The sequence below is a fragment of the Leiobunum rupestre genome, chromosome 2 (assembly GCF_980474605.1).
Source record: "Leiobunum rupestre chromosome 2, qqLeiRupe1.1.hap1, whole genome shotgun sequence".
Lineage (NCBI taxonomy): Eukaryota > Metazoa > Arthropoda > Arachnida > Opiliones > Sclerosomatidae > Leiobunum > Leiobunum rupestre.
Genome location: NC_143385.1, coordinates 25,074,714 through 25,086,370, shown reverse-complemented (window position 1 = coordinate 25,086,370; position 11,657 = coordinate 25,074,714). Strand labels below are relative to the sequence as shown.

Sequence of the window (11,657 nt, the reverse complement as noted above, 5' to 3'; positions counted from 1 at the left end):
TCTCGCAAAAATTAGACCTCCAAACTTCCACTATTGCTAATAGTGTTTTTGACAAACTAAACCCTATCTTACAACAGAGGGAATTGTCCTACTTTAACAAGATTGAAGAAACCTTTTGCTCTTCAGCCAAAGATGAAGAACTTCTCTCTGAAGTAAAGTCTTCATTTTCTTCCAGAATTGAGACTGCCTGTGCGGAATCTGTCTCCACTATCTCTCGACGTAACAATGTGCTATTGTTTGGATTTACGGAATCTTCTCCTGAGGATGATCACAGAGTCATTTCTGACTTTCTATCTGGCTGTGGCATTCCCAGCTTTGTCCGACTCTTTAGGTTGGGTAGGGTCTTACCTCCCACCGGTGCTCGCCCTCGTCCCATCAAAGTTGTACTGGAGTTTCCCCATCAAAAATCTAAACTCTTCAACTATATACGGCAACAGCGTCTCTTGGATGGTATTTTTCCCTACTCTGCGCGTGATGACTTCACCCCTCTTCAGCGTGGTCGTTATGCCAAGGCCAGAGAGGAACTCGACGCTAAAATCAACTCTGGTGATCAAGGATGGGTGATCCGTAACTTCAAAGTTGTGAAAGCTTTCCAACCCCGTTCACCTCGTGATACCCAGAGCTCTCGGCCAATCCTCGGGGATTACTTACCTCTTCCGCCCCATCAAATGTTGCCTCACTCCCCCACTGCTACTCATTTTACCCACCCCGTCCAGTCCTCTAGATCTTCCACTGCTACTGGTGCTATCCCTAAGACCCCTTATCCCACTCTACCTCTTCGTCTTCGTGGCCCTACTCCTTGGTTTAACTCGCATGACCAGGGCCTTACCGAATTACCCCGTTTCCCCTCCCCCAGCCCAATGCATTCTTTTACTCAGCCCCCCCCCCCCCGGATTTTCTCACCTCTACAGTTCGGCCACTTCAGCTCCCAATAACTTTACAAATGGTGCGAACGCTTTCCCTCAACTCTACCATCAACAGCCCTTTCTTTAATGAACACTCTCTTAACGTACTAGCCAAAAACTTTCGTCCATCCAGTGCAACCTACTCTCGCTCTATTATTAGCGAACTCAACTCAATTTCCCCTGCACCCGTTGATCAGAATTCATTATCGTCTGAACCGGACTACTCTACTACTTCCACTGTCCTTCTCATCAATGCTGCTGGACTTTCTCGTTATAAACTTGACGAACTTACTAACATTATTTCTAACAACAAAGTTTCTCTCGTAGCTATTACTGAAACCTGGTGGAATTGTGATATCTCTGACTCTGAACTTAGAATCCCCGGATTCTCTATTTTTCGTTTTGATCGTAAGCGTGATCCCCGTGGCGGTGCTCGGAATACCCATGGGGGCACCGCTCTCTATGTACTCGACACCCTACGTGTTCGACCTTTTAGTCTTAATATTATTGGTATAGATTGTATTACTGGAACCGACCACCACGGTGTTGAAGCTGTTGCGGTGCAAATTATTACCCCAACCTTGAGTACTGTGGTTTGTGTATTATACCGCTCAAACAATGCCAACTACTCAAACAACTCTTATATTCTCTCCTTAATTAATGCACTTTGTTCCCACTGTGATTCTAATCGTCTTGCCCTACTTCTCCTTGGCGACTTTAACTACCCTTTTATTGACTGGTGTAACTCTATTCCGGCAATTGGTGCCAATGCCCAAACCAAACATTTTCTTGACTGTATTAATGAAAATTCTCTTACTCAATTTGTTTTGTCTCCCACTAGAAATGGCGGCGCAATGTGTCGCGACAATATTCTCGACCTGATTTTATCATCAGACCCCGACTTTGTTTCTCATGTTAAAACCCTTCCCCCTCTTGGCTCTAGTGATCATTCGGTACTTAGTTTTTCCTTTGCCCTAGCTTGCGATTCCCCCGTTTTCCGCCCCAAGCCTAATTTCTTCAAAGGCGATTACTTGTCGCTAAATGCTTTTTTCTCAGAAATAGACTGGTCTCTCCTGATTTCTAGTGATTCTATAACTGACTCTTGGGCCTCTTTTCACTCTATTGTCCAGGCTGCCATCTCCTCTTTTATCCCTGTCACCCGTCCTAAACGCAGATCCATTCTCCCACGTCGTACCGCCCTGAGCCGTAAGAATAAAGCCCAAGCGTGGCATCGTTTATCCTTATCGAAAAACGTTCAGCTACCCTGCCCATTATCTCACGTCATCTAGACGCGTATCGCAAAGCCCGCAATGGCCACTCTAATCATTTGCGCAAACTAAGGCGGAAGTCTGAAGCGGCTCTCTCTAATCTCATCGCGGTAAACCCAAAATCGTTTTACTCTCATATTAACAAATTCCGTGTGATGCGCCTAAAACTTTTTGAAATTCAGAAACCTAACGGTACGTTTACAGTTACTCCTAAAGAGGCTGCCAATGTATTCAACAATTATTTTGCTACTGCCGTCCATCCTCAACCGTTCATTGCTAGCTCCCCTCCCATCCCCCCACCGGCTACTTTCGATAGATTTAGCTGTGAACCAACAGATATTATTTTCTTACTCGGCAAACTTAAAATTGACAAATCCCCTGGCTCTGATGGTATTCATCCACTTCTTCTTCGTAATTGCGTTCAGTCTCTCGCTTTTCCCCTCTACTTGCTTATCTCCTTTTCCTTTTCTAGTTGTACCCTTCCTCCTTCCTGGAAGGAAGCCAATGTCACGCCTATTCATAAAAAGGGTTCCCGTTCCCTCGCCCAAAACTTTCGTCCTATTAGTGTATTAAACCAGGTACCTAAATTACAGGAATACCTTGTCTTTGATCAGCTTAGTCTTTTTCTTCACTCCACCAACTTCTTTGCTAATGCTCAACATGGTTTTCTCCCGAAGCGCTCCTGCCTATCTAATCTCATTTCTGCTACTAATCACTGGTTAATTTGGCTTGATCAGGGCTTTAGCGTTGATGTGATTTTTCTCGACTTCGCTAAAGCCTTTGAATCCCTCCCCCACGCTGCCATCCTCTCTGCTCTGCGTGATGCTGGAGTTTGTGGCGATGCGCTTGCTTGGATCACAAACTATCTATCCAACCGCCGACAACGCGTTGTGATTCATGGTGAGGAGTCAGATTGGTCGGCTATTCACTCGGGGGTTCCCCAGGGCTCAATTCTTGGACCCCTGCTTTTTAATGTACTAATAAACTCTCTCCCTCAAGCTGTTCGCGAGGCTTTCGTTGCCCTTTTCGCTGACGACACTAAATTGTATATGTGTATTAAAACTTCCGCTGATTGCCTCAAACTGCAATCAGATCTTGATGCTGTTGTCTCTTGGGCTACCTCCAAGGGTCTCTCCTTCAATACTGACAAATGCTCCGTTTTACACCTTGGTAAATCTAACCCAAATATTGTCTACAGCATTAATGGTGCCCCAATTAAAACCACGCTCTCAGAGCGTGATCTTGGTGTAATGGTTGATCCCTCGTTGCGTTTTTCTAATCAAGTTAACAAAGTGTCTAAAAAAATTCGTTCTACCACTGGTGTAATCCGTCGTAACCTACTCTTTCGCTCCCCCAAAACTATCCAGACTCTCTATAACTCCCTGGTACTTCCCCACTTGGATTTTTGCTCCCCAGTCTGGAAACCCCACCTTCAATCAGACATACTTGCCCTCCAGAAAGCCCAAAATTATTTTACTAAACTATCCCACAAAATTTCTCGTCTCCCTGCCACCACTCGCCTGCGTTTGCTTCGTATCGACCCTGTTCACCTGCGTCATCGTATTAACAATCTCTGCTTGCTCCACGACTTTTCTACAACAACTTATTGCTAAACTTTTCTGATTTCTTTTCCGTTAACCTCACACGTACCCGCGGTCACACCCTAAAGCTAGCCAAGCCTAGAGTCTCTTCCTCTCAACGACAAAATCATTTTTCTTGTGGGGTCATAAATGATTGTAACTCTTTACCCAATGATATCGTATCAATACCTAATAGACACACATTTCGCCGCCAAGTCTCTGACCATTTACGTAAAATATTCACCCCCTAAATTTGTTATATGAATTTTAATTTAGTCTATACAATTTGCTCCTATAATCTCTAATATTAAATGTTTTTTCCTATGTTTTTCATTTTGTCCTTAGTCAATGCTTCATAATTGAAATGTTTATAACTTTTTTTTAACTATTTCCATAAAAGTTATCCCCTAAATTTGTTATATGGTTTAAATTTAGTCTATTTTCTCTTTATACTAGCTTATTCTTAATCGCACAATTTACCATTACTATTTAATTGTTATATTCATTGCTTCTCATTTGAATTAATTAGAACTTTTTTTTTCTCGTTATTGTTTTTTTTTGTTCCACCTTTACTCTGTAATCTATTTTTGATGCTCAACAAGAAGCCCTACTGGTGGCTTATTGAGCAGATTTAAATAAATAAATAAACCACCGATAGATGGTACGCTTCTTTAAAAATTATAAACTCAGCTTAGCGGAAGAGTATATTAATGGTTTTTAAAGTCTAAATTTTTTACGTATGCAATTTTAAAGGTCAAGTCTTGTTTTAGCGCAGTCAGCCGAGATAAGAGGGTTAAAGGGTAGAACCCCTTGGTGGGCCACAAAGTTAGTATTTGTCTATTGGTATTTACTTTTGAACTGTTAAGTGTCATTTATGAATACAATTTCAAGTAGTATACCAAGCGCTTTTTTTGCTTACTTAACTCGTAACTTCGTAATTTATTTTACGTGTTTTTTTATCGGCTTTAAATGTTTGATTCATTTTCATTTATGTGGTTACGTTATTTATATTTCCTTTGAGATATGCGCCGTTGTTTAGCCTTCACTATTCAGGGTGTTTGTGTGCGTTATAAGCAGGGTTGTTTGATTTAAATCAAGTTGATTAAAATCAGCGATTTAAATCACGATTTTAATCAAATGATTTTTTTTAAATTGTTGATTTAAATCAGTTCCTATAAAAGATTGTTTAAAAGGTATTGAATTTCCATAAATTAGAGATTTACTATTGAATTATTATATTCTAGAAAAAAATATTCATTACATTACACTATTACCTATCACTACCACGATCCCTTTCCCACCTCATTTTTGGTTCTTTGAAAATAATGGACTCTCCCAGGCTGAGAAATAAGGAATTGTTTTAAACTGGACCTGTGGCCAGTAGAGCCTAAGTAGTTTAATTAAAAAACTGGCCACTGGCCACTTACCATTTTTAACCTTCAAAATCAGGCTTTCATCATGTATGGTCAAATTATCTACTCTTGAGTCTTGACAATATGTGCTAGGGCATAGGCTTAGTAGGTTATTATGGGTATTTCAAAAGTTTGGAGTGTTAAATAAAGAACTATAAATCTTGAAGGGAAGAACTTAGAATTAATTAAGTGGTCACCAGGGCCACTAACACCCCAGGCATTTCATTTTTAAACTGGCCCAGCTAATTTTTAAACTGGCGATTGGCCTGTGATAGTGCCTTATTTCTCACACTATAATTAGTTTTACTTTTCAAGGTTACTCCTGTGATACAAATATACTTATTTCTTCGAATAAATATTTTTTGACATGATAAAACTGTCTACTATTGAACATTATTTATACAAAAATAAAAATTATATCAATAAGCTTATATATTGCTTTTAAAAAGTGACAAAAACCTAAAAATTAATAAAAAAATCGATTAAAATCAAAAAAATCCGATTAAAATAAATTTTTTTGATTTTTTTAAAAAAATCAAAAAAATCAACAACCCTGGTTATAAGCCGGGAATTGTTAACGGTAAGGTGTTCTTGTTTTTTTCTTTTACAATTTTCCTTATCGTGGGTATATGGATTGAGATTTTCAGGATTTCTAAGTATTTGAATTACCTTGTTGTTTGATTGGGTTATTATTAAATATTTTTATAGCATATTTCTGCTAATACAATGTTTATTACTGTGGGTATTTAGATTGACTTTTTCTTGATTCCAAAGTATTTTAATTAACTTGTTACTTGGTTGGGTTATTATTATATATTTTTATAATATTAATATTAGTATTAATAATTTGTTTTAGATTTTCCAATTGAAAAAACTACTAACTTACCTGTACGGCGAAAGTACTAACAAATGAAAAACGGTGCCCTCTACGCACGAGATTAGCTTGAGTAGAAGGGCAAGTGTACAATTCTTAGTGTATGAATGCCAAAAATAACTAAATGTTATATATTTTTTGTACACAATAAACATTTATTATTATTATTATTATTATATTATTGGTTATTTTTCTTGTTTTTTTTTGGTCTATCTAAAGTATTGATAATGTGGGGAAGAATTAATGTCCCTACAAATTTCAAAACATTGACCATAGAAGAAACCATTCTGTAAAGAGAGTAGAAGCAATTGGTTAAATCAGCCGGGTACTGCATCAACTTCCACACGGTATAGCCCATGAATGAATTACATCTGTAGCTGAAATTAATTGGCGAAATAAATGTCAAAGTGACTCGTTTAAAAATTATTCCTTTAATTCGTTTATCGATAACAGTTGCAATGAAGTTAACCACCCTTAAGATTTACTTTTTTCTTTCAGTTCCAAATGTAAAAAAGCATTTAATAGAAAGTGGGGTTTAAACGCACGACCCCTTTGGAGTATCGCAGCTTAAATCTGACGCTTTAACCGCTCGGCCACGCTGAAGGCAAAGCCTCATATTGTTTTTAGAATCCGTTCTTTGTTTAATAGTACGTCTAAATCACTGTTGTAACTACTTAATTTATGATATTCTGAATAAATTAAAATTGGTCGTTTCGTCTCAATTATTCTAATTATAATTAAATTTTATACCGGGCGGGATAGAACTGGGATAACATTTTTAACAAATAACACTAAATTGCGGAGATATATCTTTAAAGGTTATCACGAGAAATTAATACCACTAGGGACAATTCTTCCGAGGAGAGGTATATTTTGGCTTGCCACTTGTTTATTTCTGTAAACAGATCGACGCTCAATTTATGTTCTTTTTAGAAGCTAGGTGCTTAATCTGAAAATTCGAAATCGTGATATCAAAAAAGTGTCATTCTAATTTATTTATTATTACGCTTAATTTAAATAGCTGTGCCTCTTCTCGCTTTTTACTTCTCCCCTAGGCGGGATTATACATCACCGTGTCTGTCTGTCTGTGTGTCTGCCCTGCGAACGCGTTTGCATTTTCCGTGCAAAGGTTAATCAATGTACGCAATGTCTCGAAATCTCTGCGTTCGCAGTTTTTCGTAGTGTTAGCAAAACCACCGTGTGACGGTGACCGTTAACGGATTATTTTGCGGATGCGTTTGGCTTGGATGGTGTTTTTTCGTTAACGTTCACCGTCGTGACGGTTCTAACTCAGTTTGATTAGGTATTTAGTTTATGTTTATGTGTAGGTTGTGAATGTTGAATTCGTGTTATGATGGTTGTGGTTGTTGAGTTTGTTGTGTTTGTGTTATGATGGTTGTGAATGTTGAGTTCGTGTTATGACGGTTGTGGGTGTTGAGTTTGTGTTATGATGGTTGTAGATGTTGAGTCTGTTGTTTTTGTACGGGCGTTTTATCTCCAACTTCTTCTTAATGACTTTGGGACGGACCGAGTGCTGAGTGTTACGCAACCTCTCAACATCCAATGGTCGGGTTTCCACCAATTGTACACGGTATTCGTCTTAGTATCAATTTGCGATTTATTGGCGCCGGCCGGGAATCGAACCCGGGTCTGCCTCGTGCAAGAGATGTATTCTAACCACTCAGCCACCAACGCTTGCTAAGTTACGGTGTTTTTCTAAAAAACAGCTTTGGCGAATGTCATTTACAAAGTTATAACGTTAGGTACTATAATTTATTCAACATCATTTTAAATATAAATCTTATATTTAATGAAATATTTATAAATTATATTAATCTTATATTGAATTAAATATTTATAAATTATATTAATCTTATATTTAATTAAATATTTATAAATTATATTAATATTATATTTAATTAAATATCTGAGTATTTTAATTTATTTGATCGTGTTTAGGAATTGAAGTCGGGTCGCATCGTTACAATGCAAATAGTTTACCGCCGAGCCATTGACTTCCTTTAGGAAAATAAAAAGTAAAGAAACCATTATGATAAGGCGGGTTTTTTACCTTTTAATTACGCTTAGAAAAAGGATAATTATTCAAAACTCCCGCGGAAACTATATCAAAGTAATAATATAGCGCCACCGTGTCGAGAACTATCAATCAAACCGGGTAAAAAATATAATCTTTTCAATTTTTCGAACTTTAGTCAAATCTTGACGGGTCTAAATAACACCAAATAGATGTATATAAAGCCGTTGCCGTCAATTTAGAAGATTTAGTCTTTCTTAGTTCTTGGCTGTCAGACGAACTACTACAGGACGGGGTCCTGGTGTCGGTCAAAAGTTAATAGGTAACTTTGCGGTTTTAATTAGTATGTTCGGTCTTCGGTCAAGAAAAGAGTTAAATTGTGTTTCGCGTTTGGAACTCGAGTGAATGGACTTAAGTGTATGAACAGTGCGTGTTTAAGACTGAAATTGTTAAAGTAATTGTGAACTAACCCAAGTCAGCTGTAAGATAAAATTGATTGTTTTTATTTTTTTAATTGGAATAACCTAATTATACCCTTGAAATTATCAACTCAACATGTGAGGCTAATTAAGTAGATTGGAAGTAATTAGTAGCGAACAGCTCTCAGCTGTTAATTAAGACAGAGTTTATAGTTAGGTAGTTTGAATTTAGTTAAAATTACTCAGTATAATTTATGATATTTACTTAAGTGTAAGTGTGTTTTGGTTTATTTTTCAATCACGATGAACTAAGACACATCTAGTCTTAGACACTTGAGTACCAGTTCTGTACAATTACTTATAAGGGATATATATTGTTGGGTTATTGATGAAAGTTAAATCTAGAACGTTCCATAGACTGTTCTGAATAAAAATAAACATTTATAATTTTGCATAATTCTGGTTGCCATTTTAGTTTCTAATCACTCGCCCACAACATTAAAGTTCTGGCAATCCCGAATCAACTAAATTTTCGATATAACGGCGACGGTAAATTAGGGAATATTCTTTTAACAAAATTTCGATAAACTATACTTTAATTAAAATCCGTTAAAATTATAAACCAAAAAGGGAACGGTCGTCATAATACCCTCTGTAGATATTTCTTTCATTAAAATTTGCTTTGTATTATATTCAACTGACAAACTTGTACAGTAAAAAGGGTTTAATTCAATTGTGCATTGTTATACTACGTCTAACTCACTGTTGTAACTACTTAACTTATGATATTCTGAATAAATTAAAATTGGTCGTTTCGTCTGAGTTATTTTAATTATAATTAAAATTTTATACCGGGCGGGATAGAACTGGGATAACATTTTTAACAAATAACTCTAAATTGCGGAGATATATCTTAAAGAGTTATCTCGAGAAATTAATACCACTAGGGACTATTCTTCCGAGGAGAGGGACATTTTGGCTGGCCAACTTGTTTTTATCTGATTTGTTGGCTTGCTCGGTCTGCTTGCGTATGGCCTCTTCAACATACGAAGCTTCTCGCAATTCCATATTCCTAGACAACCGAGGCTGCACTCATTCATGAAGCAACGCTTCTACATAAAATCTTTCCAATTTTGGAATGATCCTTGCGCCGAATTCCGCGTCATGCACTATTCTTTCCATATTGCCCAATAATAAGGGCTAGATATAAGCGATGTATCATGGTGTTTAATCAGTTATTTTCTAAGAAAGTGTTTGTCTTTTTTTCTATTATTAAAACCATATTATGGAACTTTTAGTTTTATAAACATTTAAAAAACGTTTTTTAATCGAAAACATGCTTAAATGAATGAAAAACAATATTTAAACGTTTATTTGTTAACATTATTTATATCATCATTAGATATTAGAATACCGATAACGTAATTATGTTATTATCTTCATAATACTAACGAATAGAAGATATGAACTATAGAAATTATAATTATATTTTATTTTGAATCAATCACTTTAAGTTTAATTTCACTGTAGTTTTTGCCTCAACTTATATAGAATAGTACTTGAAATTGAAATCCTTGAGCCTAGGTTGCGCAGCGAAATTGAAGCTTTAGCGTCTCCAAATAGGTATTTTTACAGATATTAATAATTAGTTTTAGAAAATGTTGATGCCCAAGAAAATCGGAGTTATCATTTACGAGTATCTATTTTAATTTAAGAATAAGGATGTTTAACAGTGTTAAGTTGTAAATTCAAAATTGAAAAGAAAATTAAAGAAAATAAATTTTATTTTAAAGATTACTTCCGAAAATATGATACATTTTTCGAAAAAAAAAAGTATTTTTCTATATATAAGTAATAAAATATTTGTAAATTGAAATAAAACGTTGAAAAGAGTTGAAAATATGCACCTAATATCAACGTTGATATTAAGTTAAGAAATAACCTTAAAACGTTATAAAAAACAAATAACCAAAAATCAACGAAACTGAAACATTGTCATTGCTACCTGGGACTAATAGTTGAAGATAAGAGTTAAATTTTGTCAGCATTTAAATAAAATTATCTCACGAATTAGAAAAAAAAACGTCCTTCATATCCCCGACAAATAAATTAACAATGTTCGGGAATTCATTATTCCCCACAGATAACCATTCATTTTGTTTCTTCATTTGAGATCCATCCAGCCACTGCAAATTATATACATTGTTAGTTTCATTTGATTGAAGAAGAAGAATCCAAACACGTAGTGCAAGTAAAATCCAAAACCAGGGAGTTGCAACCAGACCATGGTATCAACGACCAGCCATCCGGTTGTTGATCATCGTCTCGCGACACAACAAGGTGCTCGAGAATCGACGGAACACCCGCGGGAACGAGAAAGCGTATTTTACTGAGGAAACCACGCCAAGAGATTCTACATGGCTGCCACAGTTGCAGAAGTGTGGCACACGTATGCGATTGCCGATGGCAGTTCAAAAGGAGCCGTCGTTTATGAGCGAATCCCAGGACGGTGGCGGTGAAGCTATCAGGCGAAGCCTTCGTTATCAGAAACCTCAAAGGTTCTACATAAAGGTGGACGGACGGTCACGGACCTCGGCTAGAATCATGGTTAAAGAATTTGCAGAGTTATCCATTGGTTTCGTTTTCAAAGGTCAAATCACTCTTACTGTACTCAATAAGGATGGATCTTTTTAAAAATCGAATCTTCCATTATTTCGGTCAAAAAAACCTTAGAATATCCCGGGGAAATAGTTTGAACTCTCGAATAAATCTGCCACTTGCCTTATTATATTTCCGGTCTCTAACATAATAATTCCAAAAGTAAATTTAATAATTTTTTCGACTTTTTCAATAATACCTATGAAATTTGAATTAACTTACTAAAATATCATATTTCGGCATTAATGGAGTTAAATAATAGTATCGAATAATAAAATACATGAATTATATTAAAGTCCGTATCATTTTTAAGCTACGAGTGTCTTTATAATAATGATAATTTTGATTCCTTAATTTAATATTTTGAACTTGCAGCAGTTTTTGAGTTATAAGCCGTCGTAATGGCAACCTAAGTCACCAAAAAGTTGGTATAAACAAAAAAATTCTTAAACTATTAAAGGGCTACTAGAGTTAAAGGAAACATATCAGGCTTAACATTTTAAATA

At 36.2% G+C, this 11,657-nt stretch overlaps 1 protein-coding gene across 1 annotated transcript; it reads left to right on the top strand.

Annotated features, from left to right (window-relative positions):
* The first annotated feature begins 943 nt into the window (after positions 1-943).
* On the top strand, positions 944-11,187 carry LOC149956619 (uncharacterized). The gene is made up of 4 exons (XM_090166887.1): positions 944-2,111; positions 2,165-2,283; positions 2,356-3,558; positions 10,762-11,187. The coding sequence occupies exons 1-4, from the start codon at positions 944-946 to the stop codon at positions 11,185-11,187; spliced, it is 2,916 nt and encodes a 971-aa protein (XP_090023013.1).
* Positions 11,188-11,657: the final 470 nt, after the last annotated feature.

Bases quoted from the DNA above. Each gene is read 5' to 3' on its own strand.
- LOC149956619 (XM_090166887.1), top strand. From the start codon at position 944: ATGGTGCGAACGCTTTCCCTCAACTCTACCATCAACAGCCCTTTCTTT. The intron at 2,112-2,164 runs GTAAGAATAAAG...AAAAACGTTCAG, and splicing joins ACGTCGTACCGCCCTGAGCC to CTACCCTGCCCATTATCTCA. The intron at 3,559-10,761 runs GTACTTCCCCAC...ATCCAAAACCAG, and splicing joins AGACTCTCTATAACTCCCTG to GGAGTTGCAACCAGACCATG.